The 27,237-nt window shown below is 39.2% G+C and overlaps 1 protein-coding gene across 1 annotated transcript in view; it reads left to right on the forward strand.

Moving 5' to 3' along the window:
* LOC134533285 (histone acetyltransferase KAT7) overlaps window positions 1–27,237 on the forward strand; it is a 438,198-nt gene that overhangs the window by 279,528 nt on the left and 131,433 nt on the right. Inside the window, exon 8 of the mRNA XM_063370739.1 lies at window positions 3,825–3,918. Within this exon, the coding sequence (XP_063226809.1) occupies window positions 3,825–3,918 (94 nt within the window). The remainder of the gene's footprint in view (window positions 1–3,824; window positions 3,919–27,237) is intronic.

The following is a 27,237-nucleotide window of genomic DNA, read 5'->3' on the forward strand; positions in this document are numbered from 1 at the left end:
AACTGTCTTTGGCTACAACTGCTCCAACGAAATTTTGGCTCCAACTGCTCCAATTGCATTTTAACTACATGGCTACAAAGCTAAAAGGCTACAAAACTATGGTGCTACGAGACTACAAGCCTCCATCTGGCTAGAACAATATTTGGCTATAAGGGTACGAGACTACAATGCTACGAGGCTAAATTGCTACAGGGCTACGTGGCTACAAGACTAAAAAAACTCCATCTGCATTTGGCTACGAGGCTACAAGGCCACATGGATACGGCTGCTACAATTGCGCCATTCAGCAGCGAAAGTTAATTAATCTCATGCAAGAAACTTGTTGCAAGTAGTTTCTATTCTTGTCAACAGCTGTATTGTAAAAGCAGTTGTTCTTTCATGTGGGATTCGTGATGCTTACTAACTATCGCAAGACAAAATACTTCGCTAGGCCTCAAGTGGAAGGGAAATCGTCTTGCATTATAGTTGTTTTAAGACGAAGTAATCGTCTGAATAGTGAATTTTTTTGTGTAAATTGCTCGTAATAAAAAATATTCAGGGTGTCTACTGACCCTGGAAAACCTGGAAAACCTGGAAAAATCGGGGAATATTGTAATCAGGGAAAAATCAGGGAATTTTTTAAAAAATCAGGGAATTTTTGTTTGGTAGGTTGTAGTTAGAAATACTTTTTTGTTTATTGATCAGCTTGCATTGACGTAGCATCAAGTGTATCCCCTCCCATTTTTATTTTTGAATGGCAAATAACGAACAGTTCACACATCCATTTTCTTTTATTTACCATCGGATTCGGAAGTTGTGTTTAATCACGTGATACAAACTGGTTCAAGCTGGTCTGTTATCCTGCTCACGTATGTGCTGCGGCATGTTCTTCCCGCGCTCGGATTACACCGACAGATGCATTTAATTTTAAGTAATTATGGATGCCCCCAACGTAAACTGGGCATTTTTGTTAGCTTTGAAAATACATATCACAGACACTTTTGGTGATAATTTGCCATCGTTGCTAGAAATTGGTAGCTGTGGGCTTCATACAGTCCATGGTGCTTTAAAAACTGGAATTTCTGCTACACAATGGGACGTTGTTAGTTTTTTGAGGCACAGTTACTTTTTGTTTAAGCATGTACCTGCAAGGAGGGCAGATTACATTAGAATAACTAGATCAGAGCTTTTTCCCAAGAAATTTTGTGCAATCAGATGGTTAGAAAATACTGCAGTTGCTGAGCGTGCCATGAAAACGTTACCCCACCTAAAGAAATTTGTTATTGAAGTTTCTATTTCATCTGTCTTTCAATGTAGGTAGTGGAAAGTGCTCTTGAAGATAATCTTCTAGAAGTAAAATTTACATTTTTCCACTCTTTGGCATCAGAGCTAGAATTGTTTCTTACAATGTTCCAAAGAAATTTGTTAGTGAAGTTTCTATTTCATCTGTCTTTCAATGTAGTGCTCTTGAAGATAATCTTCTAGAAGTAAAATTTACATTCTTCCACTCTTTGGCATCAGAGCGGGAATTGTTTCTTACAATGTTCCAAAGTGAAGCACCCATGGCACCTTTTCTGTATGATATACTGGTAGACAATTTATTAGCTTTGGCAGGAAAGTTTACTGAAAAGCTTTAGGGAAAAACGCAATGTATCTCGATTGGATGTAGATAACCAGGAAAATCTATTGCCTGCTAACAATATCAAGTTGGGTTATGCAGTACGCCATGCCATAAAGAAAGAGAAAGTACCAGAAAAGTCTGTCCTGTTACTGAAAATTGATGTTAGGACTTGTCCAAAGGTTATGGTAAAAAAAACTTCAAGGCAAAAGTCCCCTAAAGTACAAACTTACCAAAGGAATTTCCTGCTTATGTCCGTCTATGGCTTTAAATTCGGGTGTGAGGTGACAGCGTGTGAAGTACAGTTTAGAATTTTGTCTTCGAAACAGGTGGCTATCAGGACAAGAAGCTGATAACATTGAGTGATCATATCAGTTGGTATGTTCCTCGCAAGATTCTGAAGCACTGTTCTCGTCTTTTTCTCGAGAAGATGGGCGCCTTGATCATTCTTAAGGCACATACAGTAGTTGCCAAAACAGGCCTTCTAAAGTTTGTGAGGATGATGATGGAAATGCATCATTGGAAAGAGGATTTTCAGTGAATTCTAATCTGCTGACTGAAAACTTGCAGGAAGAAACACTGATTGCACAAAGACAAGTGTATGACTTTGTTCAACGTTCTGGAGGTGTAGAGCATGTTGATATCATCAAGTCCATGTTACAGTATGTAAGAAATGCTAGTTGTAGGCGTAAAGAAGCCCTGCAAACAAAACAAAAAGAAAAGGAAGCTACAGACAAGAATAAGGCAGAAAAAAGAAGAGTTGAAGAGGAGATCAAGTCATTGCAGTTTAAGAAGGCTCGAGTGTTGGATTGGGCTTGTTCTGAAGCAAGTGCTATAGACGCAAAAGTTGAGTCACTGCGAAATTAACGGGAGCTTCCTTTTACTAATGTTTTTTTCAAAAGTAAGTGTGTGAAATATTTGTAGCAGCATGTTTTATTTGACATCAATTGAGTCACTTTGGCCACGTCTAGAAGAAGGTAATATTTTTACTAATTTAAGTAAGTTGAAATACTTTGAAAACCATCAATGTATTGTTATGCAGTTTTTTCAGTTTCGTGGAATGATGTAATTGTGTTAAAGAAAACCTGGAAATATTCAGTTTTAGACCTGGAAAACCTGGAAAAATCAGGGAATTTCATTTACTATATCTGGTAGACACCCTGAATATTGTATGTTCTGATTTGGTAACAGAAATTCGCTAATTGTTTACATTACAAAAAATATACATGCAGAGATTGTTTTCTCAGAAATAACCAAAAGTACTCGGAGCATATCAGCAGAAGTCTCGGTAAGAATAACCAGGAGCACACAGAGAAAACCAACAGAAATCTCGCCAGGTATAACCTTATGCACTTGGAGAACATCAACAAAATATTGACAGGAATAATCACGAGCATACGGAGAATAATAACGTATATCTTGCTAAATCAAGTTCAGTAAAAAACTAAAAATTATATTAAATAATAAAAATTACAAAAAAACTTCTGAGAGCTTGTGAACTTCTCCTTTGTTCAGCAAGAGTAGAGTGCTAGCATAAGCCAAACTTACTTGCTTTTTTGAATGGGCTTCATAATATGCTTCCAAAATAGATTTCTTTTTCGTTAATTGTATTCCCAAATTTGCTTTTTTTTTTAATGTGCTTCTTTTATTAATGTGCATCCATATGTGCTTCTTTTTTTTAATGTACTTCTTATGTGCTACCTTTTTTTTGAATGCCCTTCCTTTTCGTTGATTGTGTATCGTGTCTTGTCTGCTTGATTTATGTCTTTTTTTTTTAAGCATGTAACAAGTGTCAACGAAGAAGGTCTCGTGGTTCGCATACTCAAAGTTGATACGTCTGGCATTTGACATGTTCTGTTTGAAAGGTATTCCAAGTAGCGAAGAATTTATACCTTTTGGTTCGTAGACGCTTGGCCCCTATGTCTGACATTGTAAATGACCTGTTTAAAAGGTGTTCCAAGTATCGAAAAATTAGACCTCTCTGATTTGTCTATATCTGTGTAGTTGACACTCTAGTATTAAAAAAAGTGCATCGAATAGGCCTCCATGTTAGTTATAGTGATATCGAGTAGCATATTTATTCAGCCGAATAGTATCTCGTATAGAGTCAACAGTTTCCTCGTATTATTTTCAGAAGTATTAAGACTAGGCGAATTATTTCAGGTTTCCTCGCCTGTTCTGTGCGACTGCGAGTGTGTTGTTATAATGTTTATACTTGCTGTTTCAGGAGAAGAACTCGTTCCTCAACTACAACGTGTCCTGCATACTGACCCTGCCACCCTACCAGAGACAAGGGTATGGTCGCCTGCTCATCGACTTCAGTGAGTACCCATACATACTGAACATTCTGCCCATCTAGAGACAAGATAGTGCTGGCCAAACTGTTTAGCAACTACATACTGACCCTTCTGCCCTTCTACAGACAAGGTTATTGTCACCTTCTAATCAACTACAATGAGTACTTACAAACTGCTTAGGAACTGGATTATTCCACCTCAACGTACCAAGTACGACCCTTTACATTTTTGTTTAAACTTTGACAGAATGCTTTCTGATGTCTGAAATGATGCCGCGCAAACATTTAAAGGCCTAATTGAAATGTTTACTCCACCAGAGCCCAGTGTATGGATGGCTGTGGAAGCACAGGAGTGATTTATGTAAGTTCTATTAAGTTTGATATCCTACATCGGTGCACTTAAGCAAGACATACTGAATTTTGTCATTATAAATAATCTTTCTGTTTAGAATGCAGAAATGTATTATTTAAAAAGCTAGCTCTGTTAATGTTTTGCAGTTTGCTTCTGAAGTACCGAACTATATCTTTAACTCTTTTAATCATAATTTGACTTTTTGTAGTGAATTCTTTTAGGAATTGACATTATTATATTTTATTCATTGTCTACGCGGCTAAACAATGCTGCAGTAGCAATGCTATTTGGGGGGGGGGGGGGAATTTATATTGAATTAAATTTATGACTAAATATTGTAAAAAAGTGAAATTTTTATCATTTTTGGAAGAAAATATCTCTAATTGTACCCTCTAATTGTATTGTTATTAGTTTAGTTGAAAAGAGGTAGTTTTAATTTTATGGTTCTTCTAATACCATCGTTGATCCCGTACCTAATTGGCTGCAGAAGCATTTTGGAGATGCTATAGATATATTCATTAATGTTATATGTGTGTTAAAATTTTTATTTCAGTTCAGGTGCAGATTGACCCATAGTAGGTGGTTCCTTAGCAGGAACGCTCTAAAGAGTCTGGTTGCCTGGTTCTTGTGTATGGGGGAGGCAGCAAGACAAGTAGAGGGCTTCACTCTGACCTCAGAGGTCAGCGTGCTATAGGACACTGACCCCTTCCCTCTGAGGTCCTACAGCACGCCCTCATAGGAGGCTTCACATTTTGGTGGAGTGTCCTGATGAACCAATGGTTCCCCCCCGGTGGGTCGTAATTTAAAAAACTTGGAAAATCCTATTTCTGTCCCATTTGCTTTTCGACGTGTGTTTGTTTTAAATTACTGAGTATTTAGCATTTCAGAACGTTAAACTATTTACTTTCTAACCATAATGAAACATAATTGTTCTTCCATGGCGCATTCGAGTAAATTAGTCGTCTTCGAAAAATAGTGTCAATTTTCTGGAAGATACTTTTCTCGCTTGTTACTTGACATCAGCTAGTATTCTATTTTCTGCTGTCAGTTTTCTAGCTTTTCGTACCCGGTTTTCTGAAAGATAAATTCTGCCGTTGTATGTTTTATGGACTAGCTTGCTGGTTCTAAAGTCAAAATTTTTTTTTTCCTTTTGGATATTGCATTTTCTTCTTTAATTCTGCAATCAACTGGTTGTAATCCGAACAATTTTCACGTAGGATACTTGGACCAAGCTCCATCAACTTGTAATAAGCTTACCTACAGCAGCTATTTTTCTTGAGAGTTTCTCTTGTGCGCTTGACTTATTTTTCGTTTTACATATATTTGCATATCTCTACCACAAATACATTGAAATTATAGAGGAGATACGCCAAGGGCTGTCGGACAATTGTTAACAGAATCTGAAATATTCAGCATTGCGTTATCTATATCATTACTTGATGACGATGTATCTAAACCAGCTAATTTTATCTTAATGATTAGTTTTCTACATGGGGCACAGCTTTCGCGCTGGTTTAACATCAATCTTCATCATGTATTTAATTTGATTAATAGTATTAATTGCAACTGAGCGTAGTTTGTTTTCAGCACATTGAAATTTCTTATAGAACGGATTAAGAAAGATACCTTTAGGAATTCAAATTTGGTCATAAACAAGGCTTCGTGGCGTATACATATTTGGGATGTTTCCTAATACGTCAATGCGCATTTTTGACTTAACAAACGTTGAGCTTTTAATTTTTTTTTCATTTTGTAATTTCAAGTATATTTTGGAAGTGATGTCAAAAGACCTATACTGCGCTGAATTTGGTTTGCCTTTCGATTTTACATATACATTAGTATATTGTGTATCTTTAAAACAAACTCGAATAGTTACAGTTCAGCCCAACAAATCACAATTTGCACTTTACAAGATGGAAGCAAAACTTATAACAAAAACATACACAAAATATATATAGCGTTTATTAATGAGCAGTGACAAAATAGAAAAAAAAATCAGGTGTACCGAGCTCACCACACCCTGACTTCTCAGTGTCTCCATCCATAAAAGTAAAATTCTGCAATTCACTATTCATTTATGACGTCAAACTTCTCGATTCTGCCAGCACCCACAATATGAATCTGTACACACTCGATGTTTGAAAACTTGGAACAAACGAAAACTAGCAAATAACAGTAGTATTTATAATACGCCAGGGCCTACCGTCGATGTCTGTCTCTGTCCCGCACACATGCGCCATGGATACTTACACAGTTTTGTACGAGTTTCCGGCACAGCGGCGGACGGGGCGACAGAATTGTATCCCCTTGGAAAGAGTACCTTTCATACTTTTGGTGGCGGTAGAGTAGCTGGGTAGAAACTGGAATGGTACTCTTTCCGATTTCTTAAAATGCATATTAGTAGGGGCACCGAAAGAGTACTGGCTCAATGTAAACATTGAAATGTAAACATTGCGCCAGTACTCCCCCTGGGGGCCGCCATCTTGTTTCGTGGAGGCCGCCATTGTTGTTGACATTGATTACCAGGGCGCGCCACCGTCGTAGCCACTGGGGGCCGCCATCTTGTTTACGTCTGCTGGAGGCCGCCATCTTAGTTAAGCCCTTGGCTACCGGAGTGCGCCACTGTCGCTCCGAAGGCAGGAATTGTATACAAAAAAACCTGGGTGGTGTGGGGATTCGATCCGCCTGAGCAACGTCGAGGTTAGGAAGCAGACACTAGACCACGTGACCAGTTAAGAGGTGTAGAATTAAATAAGGAATATATGCTTAAAAGGCGGCATGTTTTTAAATTTCCAACCACCATGTTTTTAAATTTCGAAAAATATGCTTAAATAATGCAACCATACTAGCTATGTCTATAAACCCCCGCCACTGAACAACCGCCGCCATGTTTAATTTTCAAAAATCAATCACCGCAATGCGTAAACTGCCATGTTGTATGCTTAAAACACCCACCCCCACCCCAAGTATGCCTAAAAGAAACCCCCTCCATACTAGCTATGCCTAAATATAAAGCCACTATGCTTAAAATCCCCGCCATACTAGCTTTGCCTAAATAATTTGCCGCTACGCTTAAAAGGTGCCAACCCCCACTCCTAGTATGCTTAAAACACCCACCCCCAAGTATGCCTAAAACATTTACCGCAATGCTTAAACCACCATGTTGTATGCTTAAACCATCATATTTTAAATTTTCCAAAAAGGTTAAACCGCTATGTCTAATTTCCAAAAAAAGATATGTCGCCATATTTTAATATCGAAAAAAGAAATAACAGGCTGCCATGTCTAATTTCCAAAAAACAAAAAAAATACCGCCATGTTGTATGCTTAAACTGCTATGTTGTATGCTTAAACCGCCATATTTTAAATTTACAGCATGCTTAAAGCAAACCCCCACCACCCAGAGTATACCACTATGCTTAAATAATGCCGCCAACTAGCTAAGACTAAATATAAATACCTGGGAGCAACATAACCTCAAAACCCCGTGCACAGAGAGCGAGATGTTGTCCGCTGAGACGCCACGCACACAATGAGCAATAACAATTCCCACATCATATTAAAAACATAACAATGTCTTTAAATATTACGAACGCCGTGTGAGGAACAGAAGCCCGCTCATGAATATGCTTTAGTGGTAGCACTGGCTCTCTGCCAATGGCATAAGCATAGTTAAAATTTATAATATTGTAAAGACAGAAAAAAATAAGAATAGTTAAAAAAAATGTAGGACCTCTATTGTGGTAGATCACGATTCAAATAATAATAATCATAGTAATGTATTAAGCATAGTTAGGACAAAGATTATTATTTTATGTCAAGTAAAATAAGCATTGTAAAAACATTGTGTAGTAATTGTCTGACAACCAGTATGTTAAGTATTAAGCATAGCTAGGACCCCTACAGTTAACACATAGCCTTAAGTAATAAACATATTTAAAATAAAATGTAATACGACACGAACATCAGAAATAAACCATATAGGCATAGTTAAAATTTAAAAAAAGTACTAACCGTACAAATAGCGCTCAGCGACATGTACCAATAAGCATACATAAAAAAACTCACGGGAACGCACCCCGCCCACCCCGGCGACGTGTAATGATAAGCAAATAAATTTAAATAAATGTTGAACAAACGCCCGTGTAGGAAAGTGTGTTGAACGATCGCTCATGCCTGTAGCATTAAGTAATAAACATATTTAAAATAAAAAACCGCACGGAGTGGGCGAAGACCCAGAAAAATTATGTTTACACCGCTCGATAGGGACCCGGCCCGCCCGGCTGCGTCACGATCGCCAGAAATAAACCATATAGGCATAGTTAAAATAAAAATTTTCTAGCCATCCAAATAGCGCTCAGCGACACGTAGCAAATAAGCATACATAAAAGAAAAACTCACCGGACTGCACCCAGTCCAACCCGGCGACGTGTAATTAAAAATAAAAACGCAGACGAAAAGATATATTAAAAATAGGAACGCTATATAAGCCGTGTAGAGTGAAACCCGCACAACCGACAAAATTTAACGATAAGTAAATTTATAAAATATATTACAAGTGGGAGCTTTAGAATAACACGTCTGTACGCTGTGTAGGCACTCGGAAAACTGTTGACAAAGTCCTCGTGCGACAACAGCGAGAAGGGAAAGTTGTTTTTAACCCTGGCTTGCTGCGTCCTATAGTAACTTGCAGTAGTCACGTAACTCGCCTAAGCGTGCAACACAATAATTAAAAACGTACAGCCCAGTGATACCCAACCGCCGAATGCATGTAACAAAAAAATACCATAAATCAAGTGTAAATAACAACACAAATAGGTATTATAAACCTATTAAAACATAATAAAACAAAACAAAATTACAATCAAAATGATATAGAAGACACTCACAAACACAATCACGAACACAATACAGCCGAATGCAGATAAAAATTCAGCAGCGGAAAAATCCCATGAAATAATAGAACACACGTCACAAAATAACTCGCTTATTGAGACAGCATGATGCAAAGAGTATACGTAAAGAAGAAAAAATAAAACAAACGCGGAACCACGAGAAAACAACCATAAGATGTAATAAAATAAACAAGCAAAACCATAGACTGCAGTCACCGTAAAATAAATGCAAGAAATTTAAGAAAAATACTAATTCAGTAACACATTGAGGAAATAAATAACGCAGACATGTAATGATGGAAACCTCTATTTTCCCCCCCAAAAAAATTATACCACTAGGCTAAACATAACCCATAAGTAAATCACAATAGAGCCCCCACAGAAAACCAATAAACCAAAACCAGAATATTTTAAAAAATCTATCTACGAGAACAATATCGTAAAACTACCACACTCTCAAGTCAACACACCAAATTGCATGGCCCGGGAAATGACAACACAAATAAATATAAATAATCATAAATACCTGCATCCTCAAAATATGTTATTAAGCAACCGAACCATAAGAAACATACATACACAACATAAATAACTGTATCCAAGACCTGTCGACTGAGAGGCCAGCACTACATCTCACTCACAGCACCACACCAACTGAAGAAACAAGCTGTCTCTACAATAATTAACGAAGCGCTCATGCAATACGAAAATAGAGAATGTAAACCCTGTCAAACGAAGACCCAAAAATAAAAAGCCAGCGAAACAAACCAAAGCGCACATAAGACCTCGCGAATGCGCAAACGAACGGCACAACACCAGAGACAAAACATTCTATTCCCATTTGTTAAAAAAAAATAAGACGCACATACGAGTCTTTAGTGCTAGCCCAGCTACTATACATTCATTAATAAATAAAATCGGTTTTAGTAATTGTGTAGGCATACTGTACTATAGTCATTAAAGTACAAAGCAATATAGCCACAAGACGTAATTAAATAAAAAATATAGTAAAAAAGTGTAAGTATAGCGCATGCTTATAGCCATTAAATAATATATATGTAAGTAAATTGTGTTATACTCATACCTTATTAAACTAAATATGTTAATGTGTAATCTCTTATAGTCAAACTTTGTGGGAATATAAACATAAAGTGTTTCTAATTAAAACGGTCTGTGTAATACAAATGCATATAGGTAGATCATCAGCTCTGAATAATTTGTCCTTCATATAAGTAAACTAGTTCCCGACTATAAACATAGCAGGTTATTCTAATAATAAAAAAACTATGTATAATTATAAAATAGCTATACCATCGTTACTAAATAACCATACAATTATGTATACAAAAAAATATTAACAGCTATCCATCCTTCCCTTTCACTCATGACATATACATAGTGTGTGTGGTGTTCTAAATAAGGAGTGTTAACCCTCATAAAAGAATATTACATGAGTCATGTTGTACAGTAAGAATGCTTATAAGATTATTGTTAACTTTCCATCAAGGCTAGATAAAACACAATATCTATATAGTGGTACATGAATAATCAGAGCTATGTATACCAACTGTAGACTTCGTACTAGTAAATAATAATTAAGGATATACCGGGGTAGATATAAAAAAAATAACCTATATAACTACATCCCAATAAGCACAGGAAACTCTATAGTTCCGCAAGTAGTTAATAACAAAACGTAAAATAAAAAGGTTACTGGTTCAGTTTTAAATAAGAATCTATATTCTACTACTATGCATTCCATTAAGCATATAAAGCACTATAATCCCATTCCGACGAAATTTGAATAGAACACACCAGTGATGTTTGTGAAAGAACACACAAGGAGATTCATAACATATTAATAACAGACATAGCAATTCCACGCCTCAAACACCGCTTCGCTTCGACGATGGTCCAGAACACGAAAATTATATCCGCATCCCAGAGACTGCTACAGTCGCCTCGGCGGACCTTGTAACTTTAACATTGCCGGAGGGCAGACGGAAATAAGTATTGTTTAGTACAAACACGCAGCGTCCTCCGAACACAAGCTTCCAGCTGTAATGCTGGATGAAATAATATATTAAAATATGTCAAACAACATGGATGCCTTGCAAACTATTAATTACGCCACCCATGCCTTTAAACCAGTGGTTCCCAACCAGTGGTCCGCGGACCATCAGTGGTCCGCGAGAGCTAAAATATGGTCCGTGAAAGATTTCATACTTTGAATGAACGCGCGTCGGTGAACAAAAGCGAGCGCGGCGCGCAGGCGACCGGGGGAAGGGCAAGCAACTGACTAAACATTATGGCGCAAGCCGGTCAGTCAATCGTACGTTTTCTTTTGTTTTGCTCAGCAGTGTTGTGTTTTCGAACAGCATGTGAAACAGATTGGTACTGCGTTTGTGCGCATTTCTTCGTTTTGAATTTAACTTCCCGTTGTGAGAATTTCAACTTTTATTTTTTTTTAAATATATTTTTATTCTTTTGGAAATTATAAGTGTTAATTATTTTCTACATAAGTAGGTATGTGTTCCTGCTTATAAAAATTTATTTTGCAAATATTTACAAAAATTATATATTTCTGGCAAACAAATTATTAAGTTCCTTTATCAAAAAATAATAAGCAGTTTCGTGGATATTATAAAGTGCCAGTTATTCTTTATTGTTGTTTATTGTGCGTTGAAAATCAATTTTGTAATAGTTGTAGTGATTATATTTTCCCACGACATTCTTAGTGCCAAGAATATTACTTTGATAACCATGCCCTATTCGCACGCCAATCCATTAAAAATAATATAACGTTTTCACGAGAACTTTAAAATAAAATTAATAAAAAATGCATTATTTGTTTTTATTAAATCTTAAAATATTACAAAAAATAATTTATTTATAAAGTGTAAAAAATGTATACTTCCATGCTTAGAGGTAAAAAAAAGTTATTAAAGGTAAAAAAGTTATTAAAGGTAAAAAGTTATAAAAGGTAAAAAAGTTATTAATATTTAACTCCAGATATGTAATTCATTTAAAAATGACTTGGCACTTTTAGTATAACCGTCATAGAATTAGACAATTTGAGGCTGGCACCAAGAGGGTTAAGGAAAATTTAAGGTACCTACCTACCAATTACGATTAGACAACATTATTTTTTAAATTGTGTAGTAAAGATTTAAGTTTGTAAAAAAATGATAGCGAGGTTAGAATTTTTTGGAAGCCAGTTTATATTTATTTATTTATTTAATGATTTATTTTATGAATTATGAAAAAATTTAGCTATATTATTTTTTATTCTTTTACTTGGCATAAAACATAATATAAGCATAACAGTGTACATTCTATTGCATTTTGGTTTTATTTTCATAAAATGCCACCTAAGAGAAAATATGATAATAGTTACATTAAATTTGGATTTACTTCGATAGAAAGTAATGGAGAAATATAACCAGAATGTGTTATATGCGCAACTGTTCTGGCGAACGAAGCCTTGAAGCCAGCGAAATTAAAACGTCACCTAGAAACGATTCATCCAAATTTTTCTGACCGACCACCAGAGTTCTTTCAAGGAAAATTGGAGAATTAAAAAAAAAAAAAAATCAAACTCGGGCCTAGTGGTACAAGATATGCATCATCTGAAAAAAACATTAGTAGCATCGTTTAATATATCGAAATTAATAGCACAATCAAAAAAGACTCACACAATAGGTGAAACTCTTGTGAAACCTTGTTTGATCAAAGCCGTCGAAGAAGTTTTAGGGTTAGAAGCAAAAAAAAAAAAAAAATACAAGCTATACCTTTGTCGAACAACACGGTGTAAGCTAGAATTGAACTCATGTCAAATGATATCGAGGAGAAACTTGTTTCAAAAATTAAAATGTCGCCATTCTTCGCTTTGCAGTGCGATGAATCTACTGACATTTCTAATTGTGCACAGTTACTTGTTTTTGTCCGCTTTTTAGACGACGACAACATAATCAAAGAAGAACTGTTGTTTTCTCAGGAACTGGGAATGACATCAAGAGGTATCGACGTCATGAATAGGAACTGGATATTTCCAGAAATATGGCATTATGTGGGAAAAGCTAGTCGGTTTCTGTACGGATGGTGCTCCTGCGATGTTAGGATCACATTCCGGTCTAGTAACGTTAATCAAACAGAGGAATCCGTCAACATTAACATCACATTGTAACCTTCATCGCCAGGTGTTAGCTTCCAAGACTCTTCCTAAATGCCTTAATGATACAATGAAATTGGTCATAAAAGTAGTAAATGTCATTAAAAGCAGTGCCTTAAATTCACGCCTTTTTAAAAAACTGTGCACTGAAATGGACTCAAACCATGAGAACCTCCTCTCTCACACAGAAGTTCGTTGATTGTCGAAAGGCAATATGCTGAAAAGATTATACGAGCTGAGAGGAAAGATTGAGTTGTTTCTAGGTGAGAAAAAAATGGAAGACTTACTAGTACAGTTTTCTGATTTGACATCCCAGATGTATTTGGCATATCTTGTGGATATTTTTACACACTTAAATAAGTTTAACTTGCAAATGCAAGGTTCAGGAAACAGAAAATTAGAAGGCGTTGCAAATATTTTTAATTTTGAAGATAAACTTCGTGCTTTTATTTGCAAACTTAAGTTATGGATTAGTCAAGTTGGCGAGGGCAATTAAAGTGCGTTTGCAACATTGAAGGCACTCCTTGACGACAAAAAGTATGTCATGTTTAGGGAAAGCATACAAAAAATCGCAAATGTCATTTGCAAATGTTGGTTGATGAATTCAACCGTTACTTCCCAAAATATAAAAATACAGAAGCTAATGTGGACCAAAAACTGATACGCAACCCTTTTGGCACTAACGCTAGAGAAGTTGCAGAAGAAATCCAAGAATAACTTATTGAATTACAAAATGACAGGAACTGTAAGAACGCGTTTGAATTTGATTCTTTGGAGACGTTTTGGTGTAAGAAAGCAATTTTATATACTAAAATTAGAGAAATCGCTTTGCGCTATCTTATGCTTTTTTCAACAACTTATTTATGCGAACAAGGATTTTCTGCATTACTGATCATTAAAAACAAATCCAGGAATCGACTGAAAGTAAGTGATGATGTGTGTGTAGCTTTGAGCAAAAATATTACCCCAGGAACAGATTATTTTTTAACCTTGTGGTCCCTGCTAATGATAATGAAATTAAAGTGGTCCCTGATCAAAAAAAGGTTGGGAACCACTGCTTTAAACCAATTAACGTGGACTACGAAGCCAGACAACGACTTTATAGTGACAAGGAGTAAAGAAAGAAAAAACATTTACATGAAAGTAAACATGTATCCAAGTACATGTGGTGTACGAACACTCATTAGGAGGATAAAATTACAATGTATTTAAAAAAAATATAATTACAACTATTAAAAAGTATGTGCGCTAACTCACAATTGTAAAACCATTAATGAAAACCTACAAAACTTCTCTCTTGATCTCTCTCTCTCTCTCTCTCTTTCTCTCTCTTATTCGTTCTATATACTGGTTACGAAATTCCACGATTGATGCAATTAACTGAGAGATAACCCCCACACCGATGCATTGTAACGTCAACTACATTACGCTTTTGAGAGGGAAACGAGAGCAACTCGAGAACACTCGCAGACTCACAGCAACATCCGCCACATTTACACACAAAACCAACCACTCGTTCCCACCGGAGGAGTGTTAAGTTGGCTAGTGCGATTTCTTACATTGTATGTATTTAAGGTTTAGGAATAGCTAATATTATGTTACCAAGTTGTGTTCCGGCCTGTTTTCACGTAAACTATGAGAATGCTAGCCTGATTTAACGTACATGTTTGATTTTTTTAGATGCGTCTTTTACAATAATTACATAATGGTTGCGCACTGGCAACCCCTTCTGTCTGTGAAGGACACGTCTGGCAACTCATGCTGGGCTGCGGTAGCCGGCAGAGTTTAATGTCTTTATATCGATACTTTTTCTTGGCTGCTTCAATTTTATTTCACGGATGGGTTTGTGAACGTAATGGAGAATATTCTATTAAGAGTGTTGTGTTTAGCTCCTATCGGTGCTGCTGTTTATATATTTTAGGTTCTCGTTGTTCATCAATGTAAATTTAAATTTTAAAATAAGTATAAAGGTTCCAAACATGGTGGTGGAAACATCCTGGAAGTCGTGTGTGTGTGTGTTTCGATACATATGCGGGACAATGTGTGCTACTGCAATGATTATCATCCTTTATCCGCGAGGGAATTGGTCTTTGAAGCTTTTACTGATCTACTTGCGTTTTTTCACCTTTCTGTGTTTGTAATGTCTGAACTTTGTTTACTTTTTTGAAGTGATTCCATATTATTGGTAATTTGGTTTGCTTTTTAATTGTATATTTATTACTATATGCTTCTGGATAACCTAACTCATTGTTAAGTGCAAATTTTTGTAATATTTCTGTTTGTAACCACTGGATGTTTTATTATTACTTCATTATGTGTACAGGGAACTACTGGTGACATCTTTGATCATGACAGTATGGTTCTAGATATACGACATACCAAGGGATTTTTTTTATATGTTCCGTATTTAAATTGTTATAATTGTATGGTTGGTATTTAATATACATAATTCCGTATTTATCGTTTCTTGTCACTACATAGCGCTTTAAGGAGCAAACATCAAAATCCTTAAACTAATCCATTTTTTCTCAAATTGTCTGCGAACACGCATAATTTACTTGATGTAGGCTTTTGGACATACACCATTGCTTAGCACATGTATGTCTGCAGAAGAAAACTACAAAAAAACACAAATGACAAAAAAAAATTAAGCAAAAATTGCTGTTGTCAGGATTTTTTTGTCACGTTTCAACTGTTGTGTTGAATTTTTTTGGGTTCGGAATTTTTGTGCTGTCATCATTTGTGGGGGTTTTTTCGTTCTGTTAGTCCATTTTTCTTTGTTTTTTCCTTGTTTGTTGACCATATTCCTGTTGTGGAATATTGTGTGGCGTTAAATCCTGACAACAGCAATTTTTGCCTTATTTGTGTTTTTTGTAATTTGTGTTTTTTTGTAGTTTTCTTCTGCAGACATACATGTGCTAAGCAATGGCGTATGTCCAAAAGCCTACATCAAGTCTTGCACTCCCATTGCACAAATCTTTCAAAGATAATACTCATAATTTAATTAAAATGATTTGTGCGAACAAGGTGGGTCTATAGAGTTCGCAATTCCTTCCAATGTACTTAAATATAATGTGGAATCTCCTTTCCATATGGGTTTTTGAACTTAGGTTAATGATTCGTTTAGGTGAACAAAAAAACCTTTTTCTTTTAGATAATGAATTTAGTTTTATTTGGGATGTGACATTTAGTATAGGAAACGTGTTTCGTATCAAATGTAAATCTATGTTATAAGGCTTCATTATATTCATTTAGCTTAGTCCTTTAACTTTTACACGTCTTTAACGAGTGGTTGTCTTTTGTAAAGTCGGTGTCTAACTCTTTCTATTTCCCAGGTATGTTGTTAGGAATTGAGACTATTACCATCGAACATTTTGTGATGGGGAAGCGATGTCTGGTCTTTCTGAATGCATTTTTCTTACGCTATGTAATGTAATTTTTTTAATATATATATATATATATATATATATATATATATATATATATTTCTACTTAATTGTAATCTTATGTGTATACGTCAATATTTACCTAATTTTCTGTTCTGTTTAGACTTTTGAAATTGCCCTTTTAGTTCACTCTCCTGTTTTGTGTTTCTTATAATTTTTTTTGAGGCTGTGGTATTAATGTATTGTTTCTTTTATATATACTTTTAGTTACGGCGGTTACACCTGTTCTCATTGGCATATTCGTGTATTTTTAATACAGCATCTGTAGTATATGGAATGTAATTTCTCCTGGCCATCTCTGTGGGTTTATGAAGTGTCTGGGTTTGAGTCTTGGGTTGGGCATCTTGTGCTCGTTTCGATGTAGGTTGCAATGTGTCTGTAGGCGTTGTTTGGTTTTTTTCGGGTTGACTTGTTATTTATTACTAATAACGATATTACAGTAATATTAACGAATTGTCTATGTGTGGGTAAAAATTCAAGGAACGTTTATGATGAGATATATACAGTTTTGTTTGTGTAAACGCTTCAGTTACTTCAATACTTATTTTTTTAGTATTCTCCTGACACTATTTTTTTTAAGGTTGCAGGCTAACGGGGAGGGAGAACGCCCCCACTGCAGCATGCTACCTCAGCGCTCCAGGCAAATCACAAAAAAATCCCCCGAACCGCAGGGAATACCAAACTAGAGTGCGTCCCTTCAGTTAGGGATGAAAGCAGAGCTAGGATGAAGTGAGCAAAAACAAGAGAAACACCCAGAATATTCATTTCAATAGCCCTTTATTTGCAAAAACAATTAATCATAACATGGTAATACAATGGGAGAGAGGACACGGCCTCAAACCCCGCAAGGAGAACAAACCCGCATAAAAGTAGACAAAGAACAAGCATATATATCCCCTATATTACAAACCACACGGTCCCACAGCCCAAATGGCCATATACAAACAAGTCGCATTACAAGTTACCCTCGTGAGAGTAGACAATATATACAGTCATCGGCAATACCAGGAGTAGATCAATGTACAAACCACTCAAACAGGCTCAAGGTCACTAAAACCTTCTAGAATGGCATAGCTCAATAGTAAGACGAGTCACAAGGCCTCGCGTCAGAGGTAACATTCTTAAATTTATTACCACGAATTCAACATACAATGACGAGTAGATCATCACCAAGTACCGTCACATAGGCACCCGTAAAATTAAGGTTGACACGCAAAAACAAACAAAAAAATGCAACATAACTCACGCAATGAACTCGCGTGCAAACGCAGAGTCAAACGACACTCGAAATGAAGTATCAGGTCAGGCAAAAAGGGTCCTAACAAAGAACGTCGTAACTCAAGAACGAACACCACACAAACACGCGCGAGGACCTAGAGAAACACCTGTGTCTACTGTAATGCATATCAAAATAGAGAACGATCAGCCTGCGCGACGAGAGTACAACAAAACAAAAACTAAGCCTCGCGCCTCGACCGGCCGTCATCAGCAGGCCCGGCAGAACGTCATAAGGAAATCTAAAACGGCAATCACAGTAAAAATAATAAGGGCGGTACATAAGTCAAACGCGGCAAGTCACGGGGACAAAAAAAGAAAATGAACAAGGCACAGATATAAACTGGCATGGTTGGCACCAAGCAAAAACCAACCCACAGTTACCCGAAACAAAATTTAGAAGTGACATGCCAAAAGAAAAATTTAACCAAGATGTGGAGGAAAGAAGCTACATGGCTAACATGGCCTAAAGGAACTGTCACCACGCTCGAACAATCCAATGCCAACCATACCTGCAAGCGAGACCCGCGCCCTGCCGAGCCTGGAGACGACTGGTCGACCCGCCGCAGAAACGTCAAAGGAAGCACAAAAGCAGTGAGGGAGGGCAAAAGGGGAAGGAGGGGAGGAACATGGTAACTAATGGAGGAGGGGAAGGGAGAGGGAGGGAAAGCCAACGTGCACGGACAGTAGAAGCTGACCGCTGCAACCCCCGTTCCTTAACAACCGCAGCCACAACCCTGCCGAGAAAGGGATGGGGTCCAAAAGTCTCGAAGAACAGCCCAAATCATCGGAAGGGCGCAGAAACTGCCATAGTCCACGGACCGACAAAAGGGTATCCAGGTAGCCGGTACGAAGCATAAAAAAAATTTCGACGAGGGAGGATGCAGCTGCAGAGGAAGGGCAATCCCATCGCCCAGTCCAAAACGGCGGCTCCCGGCGCGGCGTTCCAACGGACCACGCATCAGGCAGCTCGAATAGATGGTCGACGAACACCCTCCGCGAGCTAGCTCAGCGCCCAAGAAGGGAGCGAGCTCGTCTCCAGCGGAGAGAGCGCAATGGAGAAGTCTCACACGAGGCCCGAAGCAGATCAGAATGTTGAAGTCTCGCCATGGATTCGGAAACCAGGAGGTCAAGACTCAACCAGGGCAGGCCTTCCCTGGGAATCTCGTTGACTCTGATAACGACCAGGCGGCGATCCAGCCTGGCAGGGGCTCTCAGGCAATCTCGGGGGGCGTGGTGGTGGAGAGAGGCGAGGGCACGATGAAAGCGGTGACGATGGCAGCGCAGAAAACCAAGATCTCGAAGAGGCGAAATCCACTTGATGAGAACTATCCGCACACAGCTTGAGAGGGAACAAGCAGGAAAGATGGCGAAACTGCGGGAAAGGAAGAACCAAGGCACACCACAAGACACTATAAATCTATAAGCACAAAATCCTCTAAACCTAGATTATAAACAGATCCCTGAGCTCAGTGATAGAAGAAAACATATGCCAAGGCTTACCATTCTAATCCTATCCACAAAAAATGATCTCAACTTACATATTTCTTTAATTGTGTGGTGTGTGCCTTACGAAATTTGGCCTTAGAATCACATCCACGTAACAACACTGTGTTAGGAGCCAAAAATTTAACAATAGTGAAGGGCCCCATATACGGAGGCAACAACTTGACATTGACAGAAGCCTTCAACGAGGGCAATACAAAAGATCTGCATAGCACCCTATCTTTAAGATTGAACTGATGTGCTCTCCTAGTATCATTATAAGTCTCTCGCACGCTGTCATGAGCCTTTGTTAAGTTAGTGGAGACGTCTTTCAAAATTCTATCTAAATCCGAATCTTTTAAATTGCTTTCCAGCGGAGGCAGTCCCCGCTGATTTACGATGGGATGGGAAAGCTCCCTCCCAAGGAACGGAACTGAAGGGGGATACCCGGTGGAGGAGTGAAAAGCGGAGTTAAGACCCACGTTAATGTACTCTAAATCCTCGTCCCATAAGGTGTGAACCTGGTGATAAAACGCCGTCAAGACGCCCTTGGTCACCTTATTCACCCGCTCGGACTGGTTGCCCTGAGGGAAGTACGGCGTGCTGAAAATGGGCTTGATGGCCCCTTGGAAACACATGTTCTTATAGATGGCAGAACGAAAATATAGGGCATTGTCCGAGATGATGAACACTGGCGGACCACAAATTTTCCAAACCTGCTCGCCAAGAGCCTTGACGATGGAAGAAGCCTTCATATTTCGCAGAGGAATGAGGAAAACTAATTTGGAAAAGATGTCCAAAACAACCAGTAAGCAAACATTTCCCCGACGTGAACGCGTAAGAGGCCAAAAATTGTCGATATGGACAACGTGCCAAGGGGCAATGGGAGCATCAGCACAATATAACCCTACTTTAGAATTGTGCGCAGGCTTAGCAATTTGGCATAGATGACAGGATCTTACAAACTTACATGGAGGGCGGGCCAGAAAAAGCGATTAGCAATCTTGCGAAAGGTCTTATCAATGCTTATGTGTCCCCCGATCAAAGAGGAATGAAAGTACGAAAGGAGCATGGGCCTCAAGGCTACAGGAACCACAACCTTCCTAGCACGACCGGAGGTTCTGACAAAAAACAACAAACCCCGATCTTCCCTAAAGGGGCTGGGCTTACGACTGCTAATCTCTTTCTTTATCTGGATACAAAAGGCATCCTCTGATTGGGCCTGCTGAATGGTCACGTACGACTCAGGAAAAACCTTGGTAACTGACAGAAACTCCTCAACTTGCAGAACAAATGATTCTGCGACCTCAAACTCCTCAGGGTTGAACATGCGGGAGAGTGTGTCAGCCACCACATTCTCTGACCCTCTAACGTGGTGAATAACAAACCTAAACCTCGAAAGATGCAGTATCCATCTGCCTAGTTTACCCAGCTGATGAGGATGGTTGCACAACCATGAAAGGGCCTGATTGTCAGTGAACAAATCGAACTCTCGTGTGTCCAGATAACTTTCAAACTTTTCCATGCCATACAGGCATGCCAGGGCCTCCTTTTCGTACACCCCCAGACGTCGTTCTGACTCCAGGAGGGTACGACTAGCAAACATGACGGGTCTCAGCCTCCCATTTTCCAAATGGCCCAAAACCGCCCCCAAGGCAATGGAGGAGGCATCAACAAGTAGGGCAAAACGATGTTCAAAGTTAGGCAGTACCAGGACCGGCGGGCTAGCTATTCTATTTTTCAAGGTCGAGAAGGCCTCCTCTTGCTCGGGACCCCATACAAACAGAGTGTTCTTCTTCCGCAGTTTATTCAGCGGGGCACTGATGGCGGCGAAATCCGGTACAAACCGAGCAAAATATCCCATCATGCCTAAAAACTTCTGTATTCCCTTCAAATTTTTAGGTCGAGGGAAGTTAACGATGGGCTCAATTTTCTCTGGGTCTATGATGAGACTACCCTCGGCGATGACAAACCCCAAGAAATTCACGAAAGGTTTGGCCAAGGAGATTTTGCTAGGATTGGCCGTAAGGCTGGCCGACCGCAAACGACGAAGCACTTCTCTCAGGTGGGATACATTTTCTGGAAATGAATTGCTATAAACAATGATATCATCGATATAGTTGAAAACAAATTTAAATTTTAAGTCCGAAAGAACATAATCCAAAACTCTACTGAGGGCTTGGCTTCCAAAGTTTACACCCATGGGGATACGATTGAACTGATAATGACCAAAGGGGGTGGAAAAGGCAGTATACTTTCTGCACGTGAGATCAAAAATACATTGATGAAAGCTGTGATTTAAATCGATGACCGAAAATTTTTTTGGCTCTGCCCAGGTGTTGCAGTGCGCTCTCCACCGTGGGTAAGGGCCGTACATCCTCAACGACCTTATCATTCAAAGGCTTGAAATTATAGACAAGGCGCCAGCTGTCGCCATCCTTCTTTCGTACTAAGAAAGTGGGAGTGCTGTAGGGAGAGGACGAGGGGGTAATAACCCCCTCCTCCAGCAATCTCTGAACGATATCTCGCATGACTTGAAGCTTCGGAGGCGAGACCTTGTGATATTTGCTGGATACTGGTATTTCATCTTTCACATGAAACCAGTAAGGAAGGACTTCACACTTTCCCAATTTATGTGTTATCACATCCTGAAACTGATCGACGTGTTTCTTGATCGCTCTGTCCTCCTCCCTATCCACAGAGCCTCCTGCACACCCCAAGATGATAGGATCGGATGATTCGTACTGCAGGGAAATCTTGACACCAGGGGCGAAAGAAAAACACAAGTCCCGAGAGTGACAATTCAAGATGCCCTGTGAATGACTCAAAAAGTCTTAACCAATAATCAGCCCAGGTGTCAATCCCGGCACCACCGCAAACCGCCAATCCCAGGAAAAATGCTTGATCTTAAAATGGAGGACCATGTACCTGGACGATCTGACCATTGGCCACACCAAAGGAAAGTTGCGACTCCTCAGTGACATGCTGCACCAAGGCCGGCTGTGATTCCAATAACAGATCAAAGATATTTTCACTAACAACAGAGCGCGAAGCTCCGGTGTCCAGCAGAGCCGAAAAGAAAACACTACCGATCTTAACGGGGACACAAAACAGGCCTAGATGCCGAGAGGATTTACGAAATGCCCGATAAAAACGACCCCTCTTATGTCCTGTCAGCGGGCATTTCCCGGACAATCAACACGAGTATGCCCCGGACGATGACACCGAAAGCACCTGCGCTCATTGGGGTCCAAATACAGCTGTGAACACTGCCCAGAAAGATGCCCGAAAGTGGTGCAGTTGGCACACCTGCCCCCCTGAGCCACTCCCCCAGAAGCCAACCGAGGACTAACAACAATCCCACCTGAGGCACATCTATCAGAACGAGCTCCCAAATCCCCGTCTCTATAACCCATCCCAGTAGTCGAAGAAACCCGATGTGGCCCCTCATGGCCGTAGTCCTGCATCTTGTTCCCCCGATCCCCCTGAGGGCCAGACGAGTTCATGCCCACCTGAACCGAAGACCGAAGTCCAGCACCCCGCAAGGACCGGGACGCAGAGGTCTCGGTTCCCCGAGAGGCAGACGAGATCCCGTCCCCCATCTCCGGTCGCACATGAAAAACTGCCTCACGTGGAGCATATCTAGGTTAGTTCTGACCCATCCTGGGCACCTGAGGAAACTCGGCTAGGTACTTCTCATGGGCAATCCTGCAGCTTTCTACTTCACCCCCCAAACCCCTAAGCCCTCAAAGGAGGTGGATGGGGTCAGCATGGCGCAGTGCCGAAAAACAGCAGGAGAGAGAAGTTGCCCAAGATCAACTGACGAACTCACTCTCCAGCAGCCCGATATCCAAAGCCTCAGCATAGGAAGTTACCGATGTAATAAACTGAGTCACAGACTCACCTGGCCTTTGAAATCGAAAAACCAAATCCCTCTTACACGAATCATATACACGGGGCGGACTGACTTATGATACTATTTTTTTTTAAACCGAGGGAAATCCAAACCCTGCAAAACCGCCTCGGTGAGCAAGGATACAAAGGTACCAGTGGTTTTGCTGAGTAACGCCTTCATAAAGGCTTCCTGAGACACCAATTTAAGCTTATATAGCCTATCAGCCTCAATAATGAAATTCAAAACAGATTTAGGGTCACTCCCACCCAAAACGGGAAGGGATTTTAGAGTGGAAAAGAAAAGTTTTTAATTAAAGCTGGATGACATGGCCGAACTCAATACCGGTGGTGACTGCTGCCGCTCGAATCCCGCGGACGGAGCAGCCGAGTACCGCAGAAACTGAACAAGGCGGACCGCATAGACGCCACGGTCTCACCCTCCGTCACTAGAAGGTCGTTCACGTCCAAATACTGAACCAGCTCCTCACGGTGCAGCTGGTAGACTCAGGAAACTACAACATGCGTCGCCATTGCATGTAACAAAGACTCACAAGACTATAAGCCTGTGTAGCAAAGTAGCACAGACGTTGCAGGCTAACGAGGAGGGGAAAGCCCCCACCGCAGCGTGCTACCTCAGCGCTCCAGGCAAATCACAAAAAAATCCCCCGAACCGCAGGGAATACCAAACTAGAGTGCGTCCCTTCAGTTAGGGATGAAAGCAGAGCTAGGATGAAGTGAGAAAAAACAAGAGAAACACCTAAAATATTCATTTCAATAGCCCTTTATTTGCAAAAACGATTAATCATAACAAGGTAATACAATGGGAGAGAGGACACGGCCTCAAACCCCGCAAGGAGTACAAACCCGGATACAAAGTAGACAAAGAACAAGCATATATATCCCCTATATTACAAACCACACGGTCCCACAGCCCAAATGGCCATTTACAAACAAGTCGCATTACAAGTTACCCTCGTGAGAGTAGACAATATATACAGTCATCGGCAATACCAGGAGTAGATCAATGTACAAACCACTCAAACAGGCTCAAGGTCACTAAAACCTTCTAGAATGGCTTAGCTCAATAGTAAGACGAGTCACAAGGCCTCGCGCCAGAGGTAACATTCTTAAATTTATTACCACGAATTCAACATACAATGACGAGTAGATCATCACCAAGTACCGTCACATAGGCACCCGTAAAATTAAGGTTGGCACGCAAAAACAAACAAAAAAAAAAATGCAACCTAACTCACGCAATGATCTCGACTGCAAACGCAGAGTCAAACGACACTCGAAATGAAGTATCAGGTCAGGCAAAAAGGGTCCTAACAAAGAACGTCGTAACTCAAGAACGAACACCGCACAAACACGCGCGAGGACCTAGAGAAACACCTGTGTCTACTGTAATGCATATCAAAATAGAGAACGATCAGCCTGCGCGACGAGAGTACAACAAAACAAAAACTAAGCCTCGCGCCTCGACCGGCCGTCATCAGCAGGCCCGGCAGAACGTCATAAGGAAATCTAAAACGTCAATCACAGTAAAAATAATAAGGGCGGTACATAAGTCAAACGCGGCAAGTCACGGACACAAAAAAAGAAAACGAACAAGGCGCAGATATAAACTGGCATGGTTGGCACCAACCAAAAACAAACCCACAGTTACCCGAAACAAAATTTAGAAGTGACATGCCGAAAGAAAAACTTAACCAAGATGTGGAGGAAAGAAGCTACATGGCTAACATGGCCTAAAGGAACTGTCACCGCGCTCGAACAATCCAATGCCAACCATACCTGCAAGCGAGACCCGCGCCCTGCCGAGCCCTGAGACGACTGGTCGACCCGCCGCAGAAACGTCAAAGGAAGCACAAAAGCGGTGAGGTATGGCAAAAGGGGAAGGAGGGGAGGAACAAGGAAACCAATGGAGGTGGGGAAGGGAGGGGGAGGGAAAGTCAACGTGCGCGGACAGTAGAAGCTGACCGCTGCAATGTAAATATATTTTATATAGAAAAAATTGGTTATTTTATGTGTGGCAATAAATTGATTAGCACTAGTAGGTAGTATATATTTGCTGGGCAATGAGTGTTCATACACATCATGTACTTGGATACATGTTTACTTTCATGTAAATATTTATTCCTTCTTTACTCCTTGTCACTATAAAGTCGTTGTCGGGCTTCGTCGTCCACATTAATTGGTTTAAAGGTTTGGGTGGCGTAATTAATAGTTTGCAAGGCACTTGTTGTTTTACATATTTTAATATATTATTTCATCCAGCATTACAGCTGGAAGCTTGTGTTTGGAGGACGCTGCGTGTTTGTACTAAACAATACTTATTTCCGTCTGCCCTCCGGCAATGTGAAAGTTACAAGGTCCGCTGAGCAGGGTCTCCACAGTTAGTACTTTCGTACTAGATCTAGTACTTTTATAACTGTATTAGTGGTTTAGTACAGATCTAGTACATTTTTCTTTAATATAATAATATTATTGTAACTGCAATATGTTTTATTATTAAGCGTAATTATTTTTAAAAAACTATGGAATGTATGGGTGTGTGGTGTGATATTTAAGTTTGAGCATTGCAATGTCATAATAACTTCCTAAATTGTTAAAAACCATAACAAATTATAATTTAGTACTTTTTTTTCTAATCTAGTACTTTTTTCTCGCCTAAGTTGGTACGAAATATTTTTTCCTTGTGGAGACCCTGCCGCTGAGGCGACTGTAGCAGTCTCTGGGATGCGGATATAATTTTCGTGTTCTGGACCATCGTCGAAGCGAAGCGGTGTTTGAGGCGTGGAATTGCTATGTCTGTTATTAATATGTTATGAATCTCCTTGTGTGTTCTTTCACAAACATCACTGGTGTGTTCTATTCAAATTTCGTCGGAATGGGATTATAGTGCTTTATATGCTTAATGGAATGCATAGTAGTAGAATATAGATTATTATTTAAAACTGAACCAGTAACCTTTTTATTTCACGTTTTATTATTAACTACTTGCGGAACTATAGAGTTTCCTGTGCTTATTGGGATGTAGTTATATAGGTTATTTTTTTTTTATATTTACCCCGGTATATCCTGAATTATTATTTACTAGTACGAAGTCTACAGTTGGTATACATAGCTCTGATTATTCATGTACCACTATATAGAGATTGTGTTTTATCTAGCCTTGATGGAAAGTTAACAATAATCTTATAAGCATTCTTACTGTACAACATGACTCATGTAATATTCTTTTATGAGGGTTAACACTCCTTATTTAGAACACCACACACACTATGTATATGTCATGAGCGAAAGGGAAGGATGGATAGCTGTTAATATTTTTTTGTATACATAATTGTATCGTTATTTAGTAACGATGGTATAGCTATTTTATAACGATACATAGATTTTTTATTATTAGAATAACCTGCTATGTTTATAGTCGGGAACTAGTTTACTTATATGAAGGACAAATTATTCAGAGCTGATGATCTACCTATATGCATTTGTATTACACAGACCGTTTTAATTAGAAACACTTTATGTTTATATTCCCACAAAGTTTGACTATAAGAGATTACACATTAACATATTTAGTTTAATAAGGTATGAGTATAGCACGATTTACTTACATATACATTATTTAATGGCTATAAGCATGTGGTATACTTACACTTTTTTAATATATTTTTTATTTAATTACGTCTTGTGGCAATATCGCTTTGTACTTTAATAACTATCGTTAATATCGTTAATGACTATAGTACAGTATGCCTACACAAATACTATAACCGATTTTATTTATTAATGAATGTATAGTAGCTGGGCTAGC

The sequence above is a fragment of the Bacillus rossius genome, chromosome 6, assembly GCF_032445375.1.
Source record: "Bacillus rossius redtenbacheri isolate Brsri chromosome 6, Brsri_v3, whole genome shotgun sequence".
Taxonomy (NCBI): domain Eukaryota; kingdom Metazoa; phylum Arthropoda; class Insecta; order Phasmatodea; family Bacillidae; genus Bacillus; species Bacillus rossius.